This window comes from Mustelus asterias, chromosome 24, assembly GCF_964213995.1.
Source record: "Mustelus asterias chromosome 24, sMusAst1.hap1.1, whole genome shotgun sequence".
NCBI lineage: Eukaryota > Metazoa > Chordata > Chondrichthyes > Carcharhiniformes > Triakidae > Mustelus > Mustelus asterias.
Genome location: NC_135824.1, coordinates 55,857,187 through 55,878,847, shown reverse-complemented (window position 1 = coordinate 55,878,847; position 21,661 = coordinate 55,857,187). Strand labels below are relative to the sequence as shown.

The following is a 21,661-nucleotide window of genomic DNA, read 5'->3' as shown; positions in this document are numbered from 1 at the left end:
GCAGACTCGATAGGCCGAATGGCCTCCTTCTGCACTGTGGGATTCTATGATTCTATAAGTTGCCACTTAGCGTCCAGAGATGTGCAGGTTAGGTGGATTGGCCATGCTAAATTGCCCCTTAGTGTCCAAAGATGTGGTGGTTACGTGGATTGGCCATGCTAAATTGTCCCTTAATGTCAGGGGGACTAGCTAGGGTAAATGCATGGGGTTACGGGGATAGGGCCTGGGTGGGATTGTGGTCGGTGCAGACTCGATAGGCCGAATGGCCTCCTTCTGCACTGTAGCGATTCTGTTCTTCTCATGATTTTGACCCAGCTTTGTGAAGTGGGAAGGGTGGGAAGTGTATATTTTGGACGGCCTGCTACCGGTGCAGCGGATCTCAGCTCTTTAATTTGTTGACGACTCCAGCTACGCTGGAAGCATCCGGCCGGGTATCAGTCCAGCAGGCGCTTGAGGCCGGCAGATCCTCGTTCCTCACTCGTGGGCTGACGTCTCAGTGAGTGTCAGCTGTAGCTCAGTTGGTAGCACCTCTCACCTCTGAGTCAGTAAGCTGCAGCTTCGGCTCCCAGTGACTCGCTAGGCCGGGTGCGTATGTCGAGTGTCGTCTCGACCGGTGACATCTGTCTTTTTTTTTTCGTCCACCAACTCACCGAATCAGACCAAAAAATCAAACCTGTGATTTCCTGTCACAACCTTGTAACTTTCCTCCTTGCAGCCTTGTTTGGAGCTGTGTGCCTCAGTCCCGACCTTCCAGCAACCAGACCCGGAGACTTGAAGCTGTCTAGTACAGGTCAAAGCCAACACTGCCCTAGCGGCTTCTGGAACCTGACTTTAAAGGTACTGTGTCCCATGGGGCCGGCGTAAAGCTTTTAGAATACAGACAATATCTCACATTGTCCTCTCTCAACTCTAGCCCTTCCCCTCCCTATTCTGAAGGCAGGTTACGTCACATTAGCCCTCTCACCTCTTAGTCAGATGGTCATGAGTTCAAGAGGGACTCTAGGCACCTATTTCAGGCTGACACTCGCAGTATAAAAGTTCATTTATTATTTACAAGTAAGGCTTACATTAACACTGCAAGGAAGTTACTGTGAAATTCCCCGAGTTGCCACACTCTGGCTGTTCGGGTACACTGAGGGAGAACTTAGCACGGCCAATGCACCAAACCAGCAAGCCTTTCGGACTGCGGAAGGAAACCGGAGCACCCGGAGGAAACCCACGCAGACACGGGGAGAACGTGCAAAGATAGTGACCCAAACCGGGAATCGAACCCGGGTCCCCTGGCGCTGTGAAGCAGCAATGCTAACCATTGTGCTACTGTGCCGCCCTTGTAGTGAAGGGATAAGGAACAATGCAGACCAGGAACAGGCCCTTTGGCCCACCAAGCCTGCGCCGATTCCTAATCCTCATTTAGACCCACTATTTATTGCCCATACCCGGTTTCCATCCCTCTGTTCGCCTCCCGTTCTTGCGTCTATCAAGATACGCCTTGAACGTTGATAAGGTGCCTGCTCCCACCACCCCCACTGGCAGCGCATTCCAGGCACCCACCACCCTCTGTGTGAAAAACTTTCCCCGTACGTCTCCACTAAACTTTCCCCCTCTCACCTTCAACCTGTGCCCTCTTGTAGTTGACCTTTCCACCCTCCTGCACTATGCTGGGTGCCAGCTTTAACATGAGACCTTAAACCCAGGTGGGCATAAAAGAACCCCCACCCCTCCCGCCAGCACTATTTTGAAGATGGGCAGGGGAGTTCTACCAGGTGTCCTGCTCAGTATTTATCCCTCAATCATCATCACTAAACGCAGATTTACCTATTCATCGCGTTTGCTGGTCGTGAAATCTTACTGTGTGCAAATTGGTTGTCATGTTTCCTGGATGATGATTGGGGAGAGGGGGGGAATGGGGGGGCGGGGGGGCAGATAACCTGGTTAGTTTGAATCCCTCCCAGTCCATTGGGCCTGAGATTAGTTATGCTGCCCCAATCATCACTCTGGGTGAAGTCAACTCACTTGCACAGAGTGGAGACTAGGCCAGCAGCTATCCTTGGTCTATCTGGTCTTTCCCTGCCTAAACTGAACGAGTCATTGAGGAGCTTGAAGATTTTAGCTTTGGGTAAGAATCAAATAAAACTGAACTTGCTGTGTCCCTTACCCACTCACCTCCCGCACCTAATCGTGCATTAAAGACAGACTGTTGTTTGTTACCATAGTTGGGTATCCCCGGAACAGATTGCTAGTCTAGAGTTTGTTGAGTAGTTACCACTAATTTAGCCATGCAGGCCAGAGGAACTCAGGGTTGACCTCCAGTCTGCACAGTCACCCAAAGAGAATATCTAACATAATCTCTGCCTCTGGAGTCAAAGGGAAGACAAATCCAGCAAGGTTCCCACTCCCAGTTATCCCTTCAGGCAAGTGGAAGTTATAGTCATAGAGTCATAGAGGTTTACAGCGTGGAAACAGGCCTTTCGGCCCAACTTGTCCATGCCGCCCCTTTTTTGTAACCACTAAGCTAGTCCCAATTACCCACATTTGGCCCATGTCCCTCTGTACCCATAAAGTAAAAAGCAAAGTTAGGTTTATTTATTAGTCAGGCTTACGTTAACACTGCAATGAAGTTACTGTGAAATGCCCCTAGTCGCCACACTCCGGCGCCTGTTCGGGTCAATGTACCTATGCTGTGCTGTACTTTTCTTTGTTCAATTAATGATCTGAGTAGAATCATAGAATCCTACAATGCAGAAGGAGGCCATTTGGCCCATTGAGCCTGCACCAACCACAATCCCACCCAGGCCCTATCCCCGTAACCCCGCATATTATACTCTGCTAATCCCCCGACACTAGGGTCAATTTAACACGGCCAATCAACCTAACCCGCAAATCTTTGGACTGTGGGAGGAAACCGGAGCACCCGGAGGAAACCCAGACAGTGACCCGATCTGGGAATCGAACCCAGGTCCATGGCGCTGTGAGGCAGCAGTGCTAGCTACCGTGCCGCCCACCTTACCCATGTAACTGTCTAAACGCTTTTTAAAAGACAAAATTGTACCCGCCTCTACTACTACCTCTAGCAGCTCGTTCCAGACACTCACCACCCTCTGTGTGAAAAAATTGCCCCTCTGGACACTTTTGTATCTCTCCCCTCTCACCTTAAACCTATGCCCTCTAGTTTTAGACTCTCCTACCTTTGGGAAAAGATGTTGATTATCTAGCTGATCTGTGCCCCTCACCATTTTATAGACCTCTATAAGATCACCCCTCAGTCTCCTAAGCTCCAGGGGAAAAAGTCCCAGTCTATCCAGCCTCTCCTGTGGAGGATGAATAAAGCTTTGGGAATGGCATGCTCGAACACCGGTGTGAGGAGAAGGAAGGCTTTGCAGGGTCGGGAATGGTTTAGGAGGGAGAGTTTAGACAGACACTGACCTGATCAGGTGGAGAGAAGCGTTGTGACAGAGAACGTGGGTGTGATTTTTAACACGCTCAAAGCCCATTGTGTTAAAATCAGGCGCACTTGTGTTAAAGACTGGGTGTAGAATCATAGAATCATGGAATCCTACAGTGTAGAAGGAGACCATTCGGCCCATCGAGTCTGCACCGACCACAATCCCACCCGGTCCCTATCCCTGTAACCCCATGCATTTACCCTAGCTAATCCCCCTGACACTAGGGTCAATTTAGCACGGCCAATCCACCTAACCCACACATCTTTCGGACTGTGGGAGGAAACCGGAGCACCCGGAGGAAACCCACGCAGACACGGGGAGAACGTGCAAACTCCACACAGACAGTGACCCAAGCCGGGAATCGAACCCGGGTCCCTGGCGCTGTGAGGCAGCAGCGCTAACCCACTGTGCCACCGTGATGCCCATGTGTGAGAGAGGGTAACCTTTTCTGGCACCTACCCTGTCCTGATCAGGAGAGAGCGACACGTCAAGGTGTCACAGAAACCTGACAGGAAATGGGCCTGGCAAGAGGCTGTTGGGTAAAGACAGAATGTGAATTGGCTACGATGCTAGCCATGGTCAAATAGCCTACTATCAATCGTGATGAGGAATGGACACGGGGAAGGTAGACCGTCTGGGGAGCAGTTACGCAGCTGGCATCAGTGACTGCAGAGAAACTGGGTGGTGGAGGGGAGACTGAAAGTTGAGTTCGCCACCTGCAAGGTGGGGGCTGCATTGAGGAGCTGGCCCTGTAGATGATAGATATCTCCTTGCTTTGCTTTACCCAGGACGATCCGGATCAAATGGTGCCTGCAACGCCACCGATGACCTCCGACTCGTTCCAGTCCACCTTCATTTTTGACCACTGCTACCTGCCGTGCAGTGAGACAAGTAGGACAGACTCCAGTCAAGCCGGCAGTACATCTTCAGGGGACAATTCCTGCCATATTTGCCCCAGCTCAGACAAGTGGGACAGACATCTTCTGGAGGTGACTTACTCCATCATAATCATCCCTCCTTCACACCCACATTTTTGTGCTGTCTATTTTTATAGTCATCAAGGGAACTTCAGCTACAGCACCAACAATGTCTCCCAGGTCAGCTGAGGTGGAGTGTAAACCTTCCTGAACACTGCCCCAATAGTGTGCCTGAGCCAACTGCAGACTGTAACGGTATAATTCTCACCTCTTGGGTGGGATTTTACTGCCTCACCCACCGCGGGAATCATAGCGGGTGAGGGGCGGACAATGGCCACATTTACCCCACTAATCCCCCCTAACCTACACATCTTGGGGCACTAAGGGGCAATTTAGCGTGGCCAATCCCCCTTAACCTACACATCTTTAAACACTAAGCGGCAATTTACCATGGCCAATCCCCCTAAACTACACATCTTGGGACACTAAGGGACCATTTATCATGGCCAATCCCCCTAACTAGACACCTTGGGACACTAAGGGGCAATTTAGCATGGCCAATCCACCTAACTACACATCTTGGGACACTAAGGGACAATTTAGCATGGTCAATCCACCTAACCTACACATCTTGGGACACTAAGGGACAATTTAGCATGGCCAATCCACCTAACTACACATCTTGGGACACTAAGGGACAATTTAGCATGGTCAATCCACCTAACCTACACATCTTGGGACACTAAGGGACAATTTAGCATGGCCAATCCACCTAACTACACATCTTGGGACACTAAGGGACAATTTAGCATGGTCAATCCACCTAACCTACACATCTTGGGACACTAAGGGACAATTTAGCATGGCCAATCCACCTAACTACACATCTTGGGACACTAAGGGACAATTTAGCATGGCCAATCACAGAATCACAGAAGACTACAGTGCAGAAGAGGCCCTTCAGCCCATCGAGTCTGCACCGACACATGAAATGCCCCGACCTGCCCACCTAATCCCACTTGCCAGCACTTGGCCCATAGCCTTGAATGTTATGAGGTGCCAAGTACTCATCCAGATACTTTTTAAAGGATGTGAGGCATCCCACCTCCACCACCCTCCCAGGCAGCGCATTCCAGACCCTCACCACCCCCTGAGTAAAAAGGTTTTTCCTCAAATCTCCCCTCAACCTCCTGCCCCTCACTTTTAACTTCTGTCCCCTCGTAACTGACCCTTCAACCAAGGGGAACAGCTGCTCCCTATCCACCCTGTCCATGCCCCTCATAATCTTGGACACCTCAATCAGGTCGCCCCCCCTCAGTCCTCTCTGCTCCAGTGTAAACAACCCAAGCCTATCCAACCTCTCTTCATAACTTAAATGTTCCATCCCGGGCAGCATCCTGGTGAATCTCCTCTGCACCCCCTCCAGTGCGTTCACGTCCTTTCTGTAATGTGGCGACCAGAACTGCACACAGTGCTCCAGCTGTGGCCTCACCAAAGTTCTATACAACTCCATCATGACCTCTCTGCTTTTGTAATCCATACCCCGATTGATAAAGGCGAGTGTGCCATCTGCCTTTTTCACCACCCTATTAACCTGCCTTTCCGCCTTCAGAGATCTACGGACAAACACGCCAAGGTCCCTTTGTTCTTCGGAACTCCCCAGTGTCACACCTTTCACAGGATACTTCCTTGTCAACTTACTCCTTCCAAAGTGCATCACCTCACACTTTTCAGGGTTGAATTCTATCCGCCCATTGGACCATCTCGTCTATATCTTCCTGTAACCCAAGACACTCAACCTCACTGTTAACCACCTGGCCAATCTTTGTGTCATCAGCAAACTTACTGATCCTACCCCCACATAGTCATCTATGTCAGTTATATAAATGACGAACAATAGGGGGCCCAGCACGGATCCCTGTGGTCACTGGCCTCCAGTCACTAAAGCAGCCGTCCGTCATCACCCTCTGTCTCCTACCATAAGCCAATTATGAATCGACCTTGTCAGATCACCCTGTATCCCATGTGCATTAGTCTTCTTAATAAGTCTCCCATGTGGGACTTTGTCAAAGGCTTTGCTGAAATCCATGTAAACTACATCAACCGCACTACCCTCATCCACACACTTTGTTACATGCTCAAAAAATTCAATCAAATTTGTTAGGCATGACCTCCCTCTGACAAAACCATGCTGACTATCTCTGATCAAACCTTGCCTCTCCAAATGGAGATAGATTCTCTCCTTCAGAATCTTCTCCAGCAGTTTCCCAACCACAGACGTGAGACTCACTGGCCTGTAGTTCCCTATAGTACCCCCTAACCTACACATCTTGGGACATGAAGGGGCAATTTAGCATGGCCAATCCCCCTAACCTACACATCTTGGGACATGAAGGGGCAATTTAGCATGGCCAATCCCCCTAACCTACACATCTTGGGACATGAAGGGGCAATTTAGCATGGCCAATCCCCCTAACCTACACATCTTGGGACATGAAGGGGCAATTTAGCATGGCCAATCCCCCTAACCTACACATCTTGGGACATGAAGGGGCAATTTAGCATGGCCAATCCCCCTAACCTACACATCTTGGGACATGAAGGGGCAATTTAGCATGGCCAATCCCCCTAACCTACACATCTTGGGACATGAAGGGGCAATTTAGCATGGCCAATCCCCCTAACCTACACATCTTGGGACACTAAGGGACAATTTAGTATGGCCAATCCCCCTAACCTACACATCTTGGGACACTAAGGGACAATTTAGTATGGCCAATCCATCTAATCTGCACATTTTTGGACACTAAGGGACAATTTAGTATGGCCAATCCACCTAACCTGCACGTCTTGGGACTTGGGGGAGGGGTGGTGGGAAACCAGAGGAAACCCACGCAGATACGGGTAGAACGTGCAGACTCCGCACAGACAGTCACCCGAGGCCAGAATCGAACCCGGGTCCCTGGCGCTGTGAAGCAACAGTGCTAACCGCTGTGCCACCGTGCCCTGAAGTCCCTCATCACTGGAAAGATTCCAGTCAATCTCTCCTCAAGGCCCGTCCTAGAACGTGGTGCCTAGAATGAGACACACTACGCCACAGGCTTAACCTGTGGTTCATAAAGGTCGATCATTCCACCCTTTCGCTATATAACGGCTTAGCATAATGCACTTTATGAAGGAGTGTTGCGCGTTGGAGTGTAGCTGGTTACCCGACTCACTGATTGTTACCCCCAGGACAGTGATAAAAGCGAACGCTGGCTATCCTCAAGCGATGAGATGGAAGACAACGATGTCACCTGGACTCCGTATTGCAGGGGAAAGTTTCTGCAGCAAGCCACCTGGAGTAAACAGCAACGCAGCAAGATCATCGGCCAGGCCAGCCACGGCAGGACTCGCAGGAAGAGATGCTGCACCCTCCAACTCAAGAAGAAATGTGTCAATGGCTTCATTCTCTTCTGTCGTATTAACAGAAGGCTGTACATCAGGTATGACGGCTCATTACAGAGTCCAGTGGAGAGGGTGAGAGGGTGTGATACAGTCCGTCAGAGAGAGAGAGAGAGTGTGATACAGTCCGTCAGAGAGAGAGAGGGGAGAGTGTGTGATACAGTCCGTCAGAGAGAGAGAGGGGAGAGTGTGTGATACAGTCCGTCAGAGAGAGAGAGGGGAGAGTGTGTGATACAGTCCGTCAGAGAGAGAGGAGAGTGTGTGATACAGTCCGTCAGAGAGAGAGAGAGAGTGTGTGATACAGTGCGACAGAGAGAGAGGGAGAGTGTGTGATACAGTGCGTCAGAGAGAGAGAGAGGGGAGAGTGTGTGATACAGTCCGTCAGAGAGAGAGAGAGAGTGTGTGATACAGTGCGCCAGAGAGAGAGAGGGAGAGTGTGTGATACAGTGCGTCAGAGAGAGAGAGAGGGAGAGTGTGTGATACAGTCCGTCGGAGAGAGAGGAGAGTGTGTGATACAGTCCGTCAGAGAGGGGAGAGTGTGTGATACAGTCCGTCAGAGAGGGGGGAGTGTGTGATACAGTCCGTCAGAGAGGGGAGAGTGTGTGATACAGTCCGTCAGAGAGGGGAGAGTGTGTGATACAGTCAGTCAGAGAGAGAGAGTGTGTGATACAGTCCGTCAGAGAGAGAGAGAGGGAGAGTGTGTGATACAGTCCGTCAGAGAGGGGAGAGTGTGTGATACAGTCTGTCAGAGAGAGAGAGGGGAGAGTGTGTGATACAGTCCGTCAGAGAGAGAGAGAGAGAGTGTGATACAGTCCGTCAGAGAGAGAGAGGGGAGGGTGTGATACAGTGCGTCAGAGAGGGGAGAGAGTGTGATACAGTCCGTCAGAGAGGGGAGAGAGTGTGATACAGTCCGTCAGAGAGGGGAGAGTGTGTGATACAGTGCGTCAGAGAGGGGAGAGTGTGTGATACAGTCCGTCAGAGAGAGAGGAGAGTGTGTGATACAGTCCGTCAGAGAGAGAGAGAGAGAGAGTGTGATACAGTCCGTCAGAGAGAGAGAGAGAGAGAGTGTGTGATACAGTCCATCAGGGAAAGAGAGGGAGAGTGTGTGATACAGTCCATCAGGGAAAGAGAGGGAGAGTGTGTGATACAGTCCGTCAGAGAGAGAGAGAGGGAGAGTGTGTGATACAGTCCGTCAGAGAGAGAGGAGAGTGTGTGATACAGTCCGTCAGAGAGAGAGAGAGGGAGAGTGTGTGATACAGTCCGTCAGAGAGAGAGAGTGTGTGATACAGTGCGTCAGAGAGAGAGAGAGGGAGAGTGTGTGATACAGTGCGTCAGAGAGAGAGAGAGGGAGAGTGTGTGATACAGTGCGTCAGAGAGAGAGAGAGGGGAGAGTGTGTGATACAGTCCGTCAGAGAGAGAGAGAGAGTGTGTGATACAGTGCGTCAGAGAGAGAGAGAGGGAGAGTGTGTGATACAGTGCGTCAGAGAGAGAGAGGGGAGAGTGTGTGATACAGTCCGTCAGAGAGAGAGAGAGAGAGTGTGTGATACAGTGCGTCAGAGAGAGAGAGAGGGAGAGTGTGTGATACAGTGCGTCAGAGAGAGAGAGAGAGTGTGTGATACAGTGCGTCAGAGAGAGAGAGAGGGAGAGTGTGTGATACAGTCCGTCAGAGAGAGAGAGGGGGGAGTCTGTGATACAGTCCATCAGAGAGAGGGAGAGTGTGTGATACAGTCCGTCAGAGAGAGGGGAGAGTGTGTGATACAGTCCATCAGAGAGAGGGGAGAGTGTGTGATACAGTGCGTCAGAGAGAGAGGGGAGAGTGTGTGATACAGACCATCAGAGAGAGGGGAGAGTGTGTGATACAGTGCGTCAGAGAGAGAGAGTGGGAGAGTGTGTGATACAGTCCGTCAGAGAGAGAGAGGGGAGAGTGTGTGATACAGTTCGTCAGAGAGAGAGGGGAGAGTGTGATACAGTCCGTCAGAGAGAGAGAGGAGAGTGTGTGATACAGTCCATCAGAGGGAGGGGAGAGTGTGTGATACAGTCCGTCAGAGAGAGGGGAGAGTGTGTGATGCAGTCCGTCAGAGAGAGAGAGGGGAGAGTGTGATACTGTCCGTCAGAGAGAGAGAGGAGAGTGTGTGATACAGTCCATCAGAGGGAGAGAGAGGGGAGAGTGTGTGATACAGTCCGTCAGAGAGAGAGAGGAGAGTGTGTGATACAGTGCGTCAGAGAGAGAGAGAGGGAGAGTGTGTGATACAGTGCGTCAGAGTGAGAGAGAGGGGAGAGTGTGTGATACAGTCCGTCAGAGAGAGAGAGAGAGTGTGTGATACAGTGCGTCAGAGAGAGAGAGAGGGAGAGTGTGTGATACAGTCCGTCAGGGAGAGAGAGGGGGGAGTCTGTGATACAGTCCATCAGAGAGAGAGAGAGAGAGGGAGAGTGTGTGATACAGTCCGTCAGAGAGAGGGGAGAGTGTGTGATACAGTCCATCAGAGAGTGGGGAGAGTGTGTGATACAGTGCGTCAGAGAGAGAGGGGAGAGTGTGTGATACAGTCCATCAGAGAGAGGGGAGAGTGTGTGATACAGTCCGTCAGAGAGAGAGAGGGGAGAGTGTGTGATACAGTCCATCAGAGAGAGTGAGAGGGGAGAGTGTGTGATACAGTCCGTCACAGAGAGAGAGGGGAGAGTGTGTGATACAGTCCGTCAGAGAGAGAGAGAGGGGAGAGTGTGTGACACAGTCCGTCAGAGAGAGAGAGGAGAGTGTGTGATACAGTCCGTCAGAGAGAGAGGGGAGAGTGTGTGATACAGTCCATCAGAGAGGGGAGAGTGTGTGATACAGTCCGTCAGAGAGAGAGAGAGTGTGTGATACAGTCCGTCAGAGAGGGGAGAGCGTGTGATACAGTCCGTCAGAGAGGGGAGAGTGTGTGATACAGTCCGTCAGAGAGAGAGAGGGGAGAGTGTGTGATACAGTCCGTCAAGAGAGAGAGGGGAGAGTGTGTGATACAGTCCGTCAGAGAGGGGAGAGTGTGTGATACAGTCCGTCAGAGAGGGGAGAGTGTGTGATACAGTCCGTCAGAGAGAGGGGAGAGTGTGTGATACAGTCCATCAGAGAGAGGGGAGAGTGTGTGATCCAGTGCGTCAGAGAGAGAGGGGAGAGTGTGTGATACAGACCATCAGAGAGAGGGGAGAGTGTGTGATACAGTGCGTCAGAGAGAGAGAGTGGGAGAGTGTGTGATACAGTCCGTCAGAGAGAGAGAGGGGAGAGTGTGTGATACAGTTCGTCAGAGAGAGAGGGGAGAGTGTGATACAGTCCGTCAGAGAGAGAGAGGAGAGTGTGTGATACAGTCCATCAGAGGGAGGGGAGAGTGTGTGATACAGTCCGTCAGAGAGAGGGGAGAGTGTGTGATGCAGTCCGTCAGAGAGAGAGAGGGGAGAGTGTGATACAGTCCGTCAGAGAGAGAGAGGAGAGTGTGTGATACAGTCCATCAGAGGGAGAGAGAGGGGAGAGTGTGTGATACAGTCCGTCAGAGAGAGAGAGGAGAGTGTGTGATACAGTGCGTCAGAGAGAGAGAGAGGGAGAGTGTGTGATACAGTGCGTCAGAGAGAGAGAGAGGGGAGAGTGTGTGATACAGTCCGTCAGAGAGAGAGAGAGAGTGTGTGATACAGTGCGTCAGAGAGAGAGAGAGGGAGAGTGTGTGATACAGTCCGTCAGAGAGAGAGAGGGGGGAGTCTGTGATACAGTCCATCAGAGAGAGAGAGAGAGAGGGAGAGTGTGTGATACAGTCCGTCAGAGAGAGGGGAGAGTGTGTGATACAGTCCATCAGAGAGTGGGGAGAGTGTGTGATACAGTGCGTCAGAGAGAGAGGGGAGAGTGTGTGATACAGTCCATCAGAGAGAGGGGAGAGTGTGTGATACAGTCCGTCAGAGAGAGAGAGGGGAGAGTGTGTGATACAGTCCATCAGAGAGAGAGAGAGGGGAGAGTGTGTGATACAGTCCGTCACAGAGAGAGAGGGGAGAGTGTGTGATACAGTCCGTCAGAGAGAGAGAGAGGGGAGAGTGTGTGACACAGTCCGTCAGAGAGAGAGAGGAGAGTGTGTGATACAGTCCGTCAGAGAGAGAGGGGAGAGTGTGTGATACAGTCCATCAGAGAGGGGAGAGTGTGTGATACAGTCCGTCAGAGAGAGAGAGAGTGTGTGATACAGTCCGTCAGAGAGGGGAGAGCGTGTGATACAGTCCGTCAGAGAGGGGAGAGTGTGTGATACAGTCCGTCAGAGAGAGAGAGGGGAGAGTGTGTGATACAGTCCGTCAAGAGAGAGAGGGGAGAGTGTGTGATACAGTCCGTCAGAGAGGGGAGAGTGTGTGATACAGTCCGTCAGAGAGGGGAGAGTGTGTGATACAGTCCGTCAGAGAGAGGGGAGAGTGTGTGATACAGTCCATCAGAGAGAGAGAGGGGTGAGTGTGTGATACAGTCCGTCAGAGAGAGGGGAGAGTGTGTGATACAGTCCGTCAGAGAGAGAGGGGAGAGTGTGTGATACAGTCCATCAGAGAGAGAGAGGGGAGAGTGTGTGATACAGTCCGTCAGAGAGAGAGGGGAGAGTGTGTGATACAGTCCGTCAGAGAGGGGAGAGTGTGTGATACAGTCCGTCAGAGAGAGAGAGAGTGTGTGATACAGTCCGTCAGAGAGGGGAGAGTGTGTGATACAGTCCGTCAGAGAGAGAGAGGGGAGAGTGTGTGATACAGTCCGTCAAGAGAGAGAGGGGAGAGTGTGTGATACAGTCCGTCAGAGAGGGGAGAGTGTGTCATACAGTCCGTCAGAGAGAGAGGGGAGAGTGTGTGATACAGTCCGTCAGAGAGGGGAGAGTGTGTGATACAGTCCATCAGAGAGAGAGAGGGAAGAGTGTGTGATACAGTCCGTCAGAGAGGGGAGAGAGTGTGATACAGTCCGTCAGAGAGAGAGAGGGGAGAGTGTGTGATACAGTCCGTCAGAGAGAGAGAGGGGAGAGTGTGTGATACAGTCCGTCAGAGAGAGAGAGGGGAGAGTGTGTGATACAGTCCGTCAGAGAGAGAGGAGAGTGTGTGATACAGTCCGTCAGAGAGAGAGAGAGAGTGTGTGATACAGTGCGACAGAGAGAGAGAGAGGGAGAGTGTGTGATACAGTGCGTCAGAGAGAGAGAGAGGGGAGAGTGTGTGATACAGTCCGTCAGAGAGAGAGAGAGAGTGTGTGATACAGTGCGCCAGAGAGAGAGAGGGAGAGTGTGTGATACAGTGCGTCAGAGAGAGAGAGAGGGAGAGTGTGTGATACAGTCCGTCGGAGAGAGAGAGGGGTGAGTGTGTGATACAGTCCGTCAGAGAGAGGGGAGAGTGTGTGATACAGTCCGTCAGAGAGAGAGGGGAGAGTGTGTGATACAGTCCATCAGAGAGAGAGAGGGGAGAGTGTGTGATACAGTCCGTCAGAGAGAGAGGGGAGAGTGTGTGATACAGTCCGTCAGAGAGGGGAGAGTGTGTGATACAGTCCGTCAGAGAGAGAGAGAGTGTGTGATACAGTCCGTCAGAGAGGGGAGAGTGTGTGATACAGTCCGTCAGAGAGAGAGAGGGGAGAGTGTGTGATACAGTCCGTCAAGAGAGAGAGGGGAGAGTGTGTGATACAGTCCGTCAGAGAGGGGAGAGTGTGTCATACAGTCCGTCAGAGAGAGAGGGGAGAGTGTGTGATACAGTCCGTCAGAGAGGGGAGAGTGTGTGATACAGTCCATCAGAGAGAGAGAGGGAAGAGTGTGTGATACAGTCCGTCAGAGAGGGGAGAGAGTGTGATACAGTCCGTCAGAGAGAGAGAGGGGAGAGTGTGTGATACAGTCCGTCAGAGAGAGAGAGGGGAGAGTGTGTGATACAGTCCGTCAGAGAGAGAGAGGGGAGAGTGTGTGATACAGTCCGTCAGAGAGAGAGGAGAGTGTGTGATACAGTCCGTCAGAGAGAGAGAGAGAGTGTGTGATACAGTGCGACAGCGAGAGAGAGAGGGAGAGTGTGTGATACAGTGCGTCAGAGAGAGAGAGAGGGGAGAGTGTGTGATACAGTCCGTCAGAGAGAGAGAGAGAGTGTGTGATACAGTGCGCCAGAGAGAGAGAGGGAGAGTGTGTGATACAGTGCGTCAGAGAGAGAGAGAGGGAGAGTGTGTGATACAGTCCGTCGGAGAGAGAGGAGAGTGTGTGATACAGTCCGTCAGAGAGGGGAGAGTGTGTGATACAGTCCGTCAGAGAGGGGGGAGTGTGTGATACAGTCCGTCAGAGAGGGGAGAGTGTGTGATACAGTCCGTCAGAGAGGGGAGAGTGTGTGATACAGTCAGTCAGAGAGAGAGAGTGTGTGATACAGTCCGTCAGAGAGAGAGAGAGGGAGAGTGTGTGATACAGTCCGTCAGAGAGGGGAGAGTGTGTGATACAGTCTGTCAGAGAGAGAGAGGGGAGAGTGTGTGATACAGTCCGTCAGAGAGAGAGAGAGAGAGTGTGATACAGTCCGTCAGAGAGAGAGAGGGGAGGGTGTGATACAGTGCGTCAGAGAGGGGAGAGAGTGTGATACAGTCCGTCAGAGAGGGGAGAGAGTGTGATACAGTCCGTCAGAGAGGGGAGAGTGTGTGATAAAGTGCGTCAGAGAGGGGAGAGTGTGTGATACAGTCCGTCAGAGAGAGAGGAGAGTGTGTGATACAGTCCGTCAGAGAGAGAGAGAGAGAGAGTGTGATACAGTCCGTCAGAGAGAGAGAGAGAGTGTGTGATACAGTCCATCAGGGAAAGAGAGGGAGAGTGTGTGATACAGTCCATCAGGGAAAGAGAGGGAGAGTGTGTGATACAGTCCGTCAGAGAGAGAGAGAGGGAGAGTGTGTGATACAGTCCGTCAGAGAGAGAGGAGAGTGTGTGATACAGTCCGTCAGAGAGAGAGAGAGGGAGAGTGTGTGATACAGTCCGTCAGAGAGAGAGAGTGTGTGATACAGTGCGTCAGAGAGAGAGAGAGGGAGAGTGTGTGATACAGTGCGTCAGAGAGAGAGAGAGGGAGAGTGTGTGATACAGTGCGTCAGAGAGAGAGAGAGGGGAGAGTGTGTGATACAGTCCGTCAGAGAGAGAGAGAGAGTGTGTGATACAGTGCGTCAGAGAGAGAGAGAGGGAGAGTGTGTGATACAGTGCGTCAGAGAGAGAGAGAGAGGGGAGAGTGTGTGATACAGTCCGTCAGAGAGAGAGAGAGAGAGTGTGTGATACAGTGCGTCAGAGAGAGAGAGAGGGTGAGTGTGTGATACAGTGCGTCAGAGAGAGAGAGAGAGTGTGTGATACAGTGCGTCAGAGAGAGAGAGAGGGAGAGTGTGTGATACAGTCCGTCAGAGAGAGAGAGGGGGGAGTCTGTGATACAGTCCATCAGAGAGAGGGAGAGTGTGTGATACAGTCCGTCAGAGAGAGGGGAGAGTGTGTGATACAGTCCATCAGAGATAGGGGAGAGTGTGTGATACAGTGCGTCAGAGAGAGAGGGGAGAGTGTGTGATACAGACCATCAGAGAGAGGGGAGAGTGTGTGATACAGTGCGTCAGAGAGAGAGAGTGGGAGAGTGTGTGATACAGTCCGTCAGAGAGAGAGAGGGGAGAGTGTGTGATACAGTTCGTCAGAGAGAGAGGGGAGAGTGTGATACAGTCCGTCAGAGAGAGAGAGGAGAGTGTGTGATACAGTGCGTCAGAGAGAGAGAGAGGGAGAGTGTGTGATACAGTCCGTCAGAGAGAGAGAGGGGGGAGTCTGTGATACAGTCCATCAGAGAGAGGGAGAGTGTGTGATACAGTCCGTCAGAGAGAGGGGAGAGTGTGTGATACAGTCCATCAGAGAGAGGGGAGAGTGTGTGATACAGTGCGTCAGAGAGAGAGGGGAGAGTGTGTGATACAGACCATCAGAGAGAGGGGAGAGTGTGTGATACAGTGCGTCAGAGAGAGAGAGTGGGAGAGTGTGTGATACAGTCCGTCAGAGAGAGAGAGGGGAGAGTGTGTGATACAGTTCGTCAGAGAGAGAGGGGAGAGTGTGATACAGTCCGTCAGAGAGAGAGAGGAGAGTGTGTGATACAGTCCATCAGAGGGAGGGGAGAGTGTGTGATACAGTCCGTCAGAGAGAGGGGAGAGTGTGTGATGCAGTCCGTCAGAGAGAGAGAGGGGAGAGTGTGATATAGTCCGTCAGAGAGAGAGAGGAGAGTGTGTGATACAGTCCATCAGAGGGAGAGAGAGGGGAGAGTGTGTGATACAGTCCGTCAGAGAGAGAGAGGAGAGTGTGTGATACAGTGCGTCAGAGAGAGAGAGAGGGAGAGTGTGTGATACAGTGCGTCAGAGAGAGAGAGAGGGGAGAGTGTGTGATACAGTCCGTCAGAGAGAGAGAGAGAGTGTGTGATACAGTGCGTCAGAGAGAGAGAGAGGGAGAGTGTGTGATACAGTCCGTCAGAGAGAGAGAGGGGGGAGTCTGTGATACAGTCCATCAGAGAGAGAGAGAGAGGGAGAGTGTGTGATACAGTCCGTCAGAGAGAGGGGAGAGTGTGTGATGCAGTCCGTCAGAGAGAGAGAGGGGAGAGTGTGATATAGTCCGTCAGAGAGAGAGAGGAGAGTGTGTGATACAGTCCATCAGAGGGAGAGAGAGGGGAGAGTGTGTGATACAGTCCGTCAGAGAGAGAGAGGAGAGTGTGTGATACAGTGCGTCAGAGAGAGAGAGAGGGAGAGTGTGTGATACAGTGCGTCAGAGAGAGAGAGAGGGGAGAGTGTGTGATACAGTCCGTCAGAGAGAGAGAGAGAGTGTGTGATACAGTGCGTCAGAGAGAGAGAGAGGGAGAGTGTGTGATACAGTCCGTCAGAGAGAGAGAGGGGGGAGTCTGTGATACAGTCCATCAGAGAGAGAGAGAGAGGGAGAGTGTGTGATACAGTGCGTCAGAGAGAGAGGGGAGAGTGTGTGATACAGTCCATCAGAGAGAGGGGAGAGTGTGTGATACAGTGCGTCAGAGAGAGAGAGAGAGGGAGAGTGTGTGATACAGTCCGTCAGAGAGAGAGAGGGGAGAGTGTGTGATACAGTTCGTCAGAGAGAGAGGGGGAGAGTGTGATACAGTCCGTCAGAGAGAGAGAGGAGAGTGTGTGATACAGTCCATCAGAGGGAGGGGAGAGTGTGTGATACAGTCCGTCAGAGAGAGGGGAGAGTGTGTGATGCAGTCCGTCAGAGAGAGAGAGGGGAGAGTGTGTGATACAGTTCGTCAGAGAGAGAGGGGAGAGTGTGATACAGTCCGTCAGAGAGAGAGAGGAGAGTGTGTGATACAGTCCATCAGAGGGAGAGAGAGGGGAGAGTGTGTGATACAGTGCGTCAGAGAGAGAGAGGGGAGAGTGTGTGATACAGTGCGTCAGAGAGAGAGAGAGGGGAGAGTGTGTGATACAGTCCGTCAGAGAGAGAGAGAGAGTGTGTGATACAGTGCGTCAGAGAGAGAGAGAGGGAGTGTGTGTGATACAGTCCGTCAGAGAGAGAGAGGGGGGAGTCTGTGATACAGTCCATCAGAGAGAGAGAGAGAGAGGGAGAGTGTGTGATACAGTCCGTCAGAGAGAGGGGAGAGTGTGTGATACAGTCCATCAGAGAGTGGGGAGAGTGTGTGATACAGTGCGTCAGAGAGAGAGGGGAGAGTGTGTGATACAGTCCATCAGAGAGAGGGGAGAGTGTGTGATACAGTCCGTCAGAGAGAGAGAGGGGAGAGTGTGTGATACAGTCCATCAGAGAGAGAGAGAGGGGAGAGTGTGTGATACAGTCCGTCACAGAGAGAGAGGGGAGAGTGTGTGATACAGTCCGTCAGAGAGAGAGGGGAGAGTGTGTGACACAGTCCGTCAGAGAGAGAGAGGAGAGTGTGTGATACAGTCCGTCAGAGAGAGAGGGGAGAGTGTGTGATACAGTCCATCAGAGAGGGGAGAGTGTGTGATACAGTCCGTCAGAGAGAGAGAGAGTGTGTGATACAGTCCGTCAGAGAGGGGAGAGCGTGTGATACAGTCCGTCAGAGAGGGGAGAGTGTGTGATACAGTCCGTCAGAGAGAGAGAGGGGAGAGTGTGTGATACAGTCCGTCAAGAGAGAGAGGGGAGAGTGTGTGATACAGTCCGTCAGAGAGGGGAGAGTGTGTGATACAGTCCGTCAGAGAGGGGAGAGTGTGTGATACAGTCCGTCAGAGAGAGGGGAGAGTGTGTGATACAGTCCATCAGAGAGAGAGAGGGGTGAGTGTGTGATACAGTCCGTCAGAGAGAGGGGAGAGTGTGTGATACAGTCCGTCAGAGAGAGAGGGGAGAGTGTGTGATACAGTCCATCAGAGAGAGAGAGGGGAGAGTGTGTGATACAGTCCGTCAGAGAGAGAGGGGAGAGTGTGTGATACAGTCCGTCAGAGAGAGAGGGGAGAGTGTGTGATCCAGCCGTCAGAGAGGGGAGAGTGTGTGATACAGTCCGTCAGAGAGAGAGAGAGGGGAGAGTCTGTGACACAGTCCGTCAGAGAGAGAGAGGAGAGTGTGTGATACAGTCCATCAGAGAGGGGAGAGTGTGTGATACAGTCCGTCAGAGAGAGAGAGAGTGTGTGATACAGTCCGTCAGAGAGGGGAGAGTGTGTGATACAGTCCGTCAGAGAGAGAGAGGGGAGAGTGTGTGATACAGTCCGTCAAGAGAGAGAGGGGAGAGTGTGTGATACAGTCCGTCAGAGAGGGGAGAGTGTGTGATACAGTCCATCAGAGAGAGAGAGGGGTGAGTGTGTGATACAGTCCGTCAGAGAGAGGGGAGAGTGTGTCATACAGTCCGTCAGAGAGAGAGGGGAGAGTGTGTGATACAGTCCGTCAGAGAGGGGAGAGTGTGTGATACAGTCCATCAGAGAGAGAGAGGGAAGAGTGTGTGATACAGTCCGTCAGAGAGGGGAGAGAGTGTGATACAGTCCGTCAGAGAGAGAGAGGGGAGAGTGTGTGATACAGTCCGTCAGAGAGAGAGAGGGGAGAGTGTGTGATACAGTCCGTCAGAGAGAGAGAGGGGAGAGTGTGTGATACAGTCCGTCAGAGAGAGAGGGGAGAGTGTGTGATACAGTCCATCAGAGAGAGAGAGGGGAGAGTGTGTGATACAGTGCGACAGAGAGAGAGAGAGGGAGAGTGTGTGATACAGTGCGTCAGAGAGAGAGAGAGGGGAGAGTGTGTGATACAGTCCGTCAGAGAGAGAGAGAGAGTGTGTGATACAGTGCGCCAGAGAGAGAGAGGGAGAGTGTGTGATACAGTGCGTCAGAGAGAGAGAGAGGGAGAGTGTGTGATACAGTCCGTCGGAGAGAGAGGAGAGTGTGTGATACAGTCCGTCAGAGAGGGGAGAGTGTGTGATACAGTCCGTCAGAGAGGGGGGAGTGTGTGATACAGTCCGTCAGAGAGGGGAGAGTGTGTGATACAGTCCGTCAGAGAGGGGAGAGTGTGTGATACAGTCAGTCAGAGAGAGAGAGTGTGTGATACAGTCCGTCAGAGAGAGAGAGAGGGAGAGTGTGTGATACAGTCCGTCAGAGAGGGGAGAGTGTGTGATACAGTCTGTCAGAGAGAGAGAGGGGAGAGTGTGTGATACAGTCCGTCAGAGAGAGAGAGAGAGAGTGTGATACAGTCCGTCAGAGAGAGAGAGGGAGGGTGTGATACAGTGCGTCAGAGAGGGGAGAGAGTGTGATACAGTCCGTCAGAGAGGGAGAGAGTGTGATACAGTCCGTCAGAGAGAGGGAGAGTGTGTGATACAGTGCCGTCAGGGTAAAGAGAAGAGGGAGAGTGTGTGATACAGTCCGTCAGAGAGAGAGGAGAGTGTGTGATACAGTCCGTCAGAGAGAGAGAGAGAGAGAGTGTGATACAGTCCGTCAGAGAGAGAGAGAGAGTGTGTGATACAGTCCATCAGGAGAGAGGGAGAGTGTGTGATACAGTCCATCAGGGAAGAGAGGGAGAGTGTGTGATACAGTCCGTCAGAGAGAGAGAGAGGGAGAGTGTGTGATACAGTCCGTCAGAGAGAGAGGAGAGAGTGTGTGATACAGTCCGTCAGAGAGAGAGAGAGGGAGAGTGTGTGATACAGTCCGTCAGAGAGAGAGAGAGGGAGAGTGTGTGATACAGTGCGTCAGAGAGAGAGAGAGGGAGAGTGTGTGATACAGTGCGTCAGAGAGAGAGAGAGGGAGAGTGTGTGATACAGTGCGTCAGAGAGAGAGAGAGGGAGAGTGTGTGATACAGTCCGTCAGAGAGAGAGAGAGAGTGTGTGATACAGTGCGTCAGAGAGAGAGAGAGGAGAGTGTGTGATACAGTGCGTCAGAGAGAGAGAGAGAGGGGAGAGTGTGTGATACAGTCCGTCAGAGAGAGAGAGAGAGAGTGTGTGATACAGTGCGTCAGAGAGAGAGAGAGGGGTGAGTGTGTGATACAGTGCGTCAGAGAGAGAGAGAGAGTGTGTGATACAGTGCGTCAGAGAGAGAGAGAGGGAGAGTGTGTGATACAGTCCGTCAGAGAGAGAGAGGGGGGAGTCTGTGATACAGTCCATCAGAGAGAGGGAGAGTGTGTGATACAGTCCGTCAGAGAGAGGGGAGAGTGTGTGATACAGTCCATCAGAGAGAGAGAGAGAGGGAGAGTGTGTGATACAGTGCGTCAGAGAGAGAGGGGAGAGTGTGTGATACAGTCCATCAGAGAGAGGGGAGAGTGTGTGATACAGTGCGTCAGAGAGAGAGAGAGGGAGAGTGTGTGATACAGTCCGTCAGAGAGAGAGAGGGGAGAGTGTGTGATACAGTTCGTCAGAGAGAGAGGGGAGAGTGTGATACAGTCCGTCAGAGAGAGAGAGGAGAGTGTGTGATACAGTCCGTCAGTGAGGATGGGAGGGAGAGAGAGGGAGAGTGTGTGATACAGTCCGTCAGAGAGAGGGGAGAGTGTGTGATGCAGTCCGTCAGAGAGAGAGAGGGGAGAGTGTGTTGTGATACAGTTCCGTCAGAGAGAGAGAGGGAGAGTGTGTGATACAGTCCATCAGAGAGAGAGAGGGAGAGTGTGTGATACAGTCCGTCAGAGAGAGAGAGGGAGAGTGTGTGATACAGTGCGTCAGAGAGAGAGAGGGAGAGTGTGTGATACAGTGCGTCAGAGAGAGAGAGGGAGAGTGTGTGATACAGTCCGTCAGAGAGAGAGGGGAGAGTGTGTGATACAGTCCGTCAGAGAGAGAGAGAAGGAGAGTGTGTGATACAGTCCGTCAGAGAGAGAGAGGGAGAGTGTGTGATACAGTCCGTCAGAGAGAGAGAGAGTGTGTGATACAGTCCGTCAGAGAGAGAGGAGAGTGTGTGATACAGTCCGTCAGAGAGAGAGGGGAGAGTGTGTGATACAGTCCGTCAGAGAGAGGAGAGAGGGAGAGTGTGTGATACAGTCCGTCAGAGAGAGAGAGGGAGAGTGTGTGATACAGTCCGGCAGAGAGAGAGAGGGGGAGAGTGTGTGATACAGTGCGTCAGAGAGAGAGAGGGGAGAGTGTGTGATACAGTCCGTCAGAGAGAGAGAGGGGAGAGTGTGTGATACAGTCCGTCAGAGAGAGAGAGGGAGAGTGTGTGATACAGTCCGTCAGAGAGAGAGAGGGAGAGTGTGTGATACAGTCCGTCAGGAGAGAGAGGGGAGAGTGTGTGATACAGTCCGTCAGAGAGAGAGGGAGAGTGTGTGATACAGTCCGTCAGAGAGAGAGAGAGAGTGTGTGATACAGTCCGTCAAGAGAGAGGGGAGACTCACATCATTGTGTGATACAGTCCGCAGAGGCATCATAGAGAGAGGAGAGGGAGAGTGTGTGTTACAGTCCCTCAGAGAGAGAGAGAGAGTGTGTGATTCAGTGGCCGTCAAGTGGGAGACCCCGAGG

General features: G+C 52.1%; 1 protein-coding gene across 1 annotated transcript in view; it reads left to right on the top strand.

The window, feature by feature from the left end:
- LOC144511104 (meiosis initiator protein-like) overlaps positions 1 to 21,661 on the top strand; it is a 140,074-nt gene that overhangs the window by 99,414 nt on the left and 18,999 nt on the right. Inside the window, exons 11-13 of the mRNA XM_078241080.1 lie at positions 716 to 837; positions 4,232 to 4,432; positions 7,595 to 7,845. Coding sequence (XP_078097206.1) covers positions 716 to 837; positions 4,232 to 4,432; positions 7,595 to 7,845 — 574 coding nt within the window. The remainder of the gene's footprint in view (positions 1 to 715; positions 838 to 4,231; positions 4,433 to 7,594; positions 7,846 to 21,661) is intronic.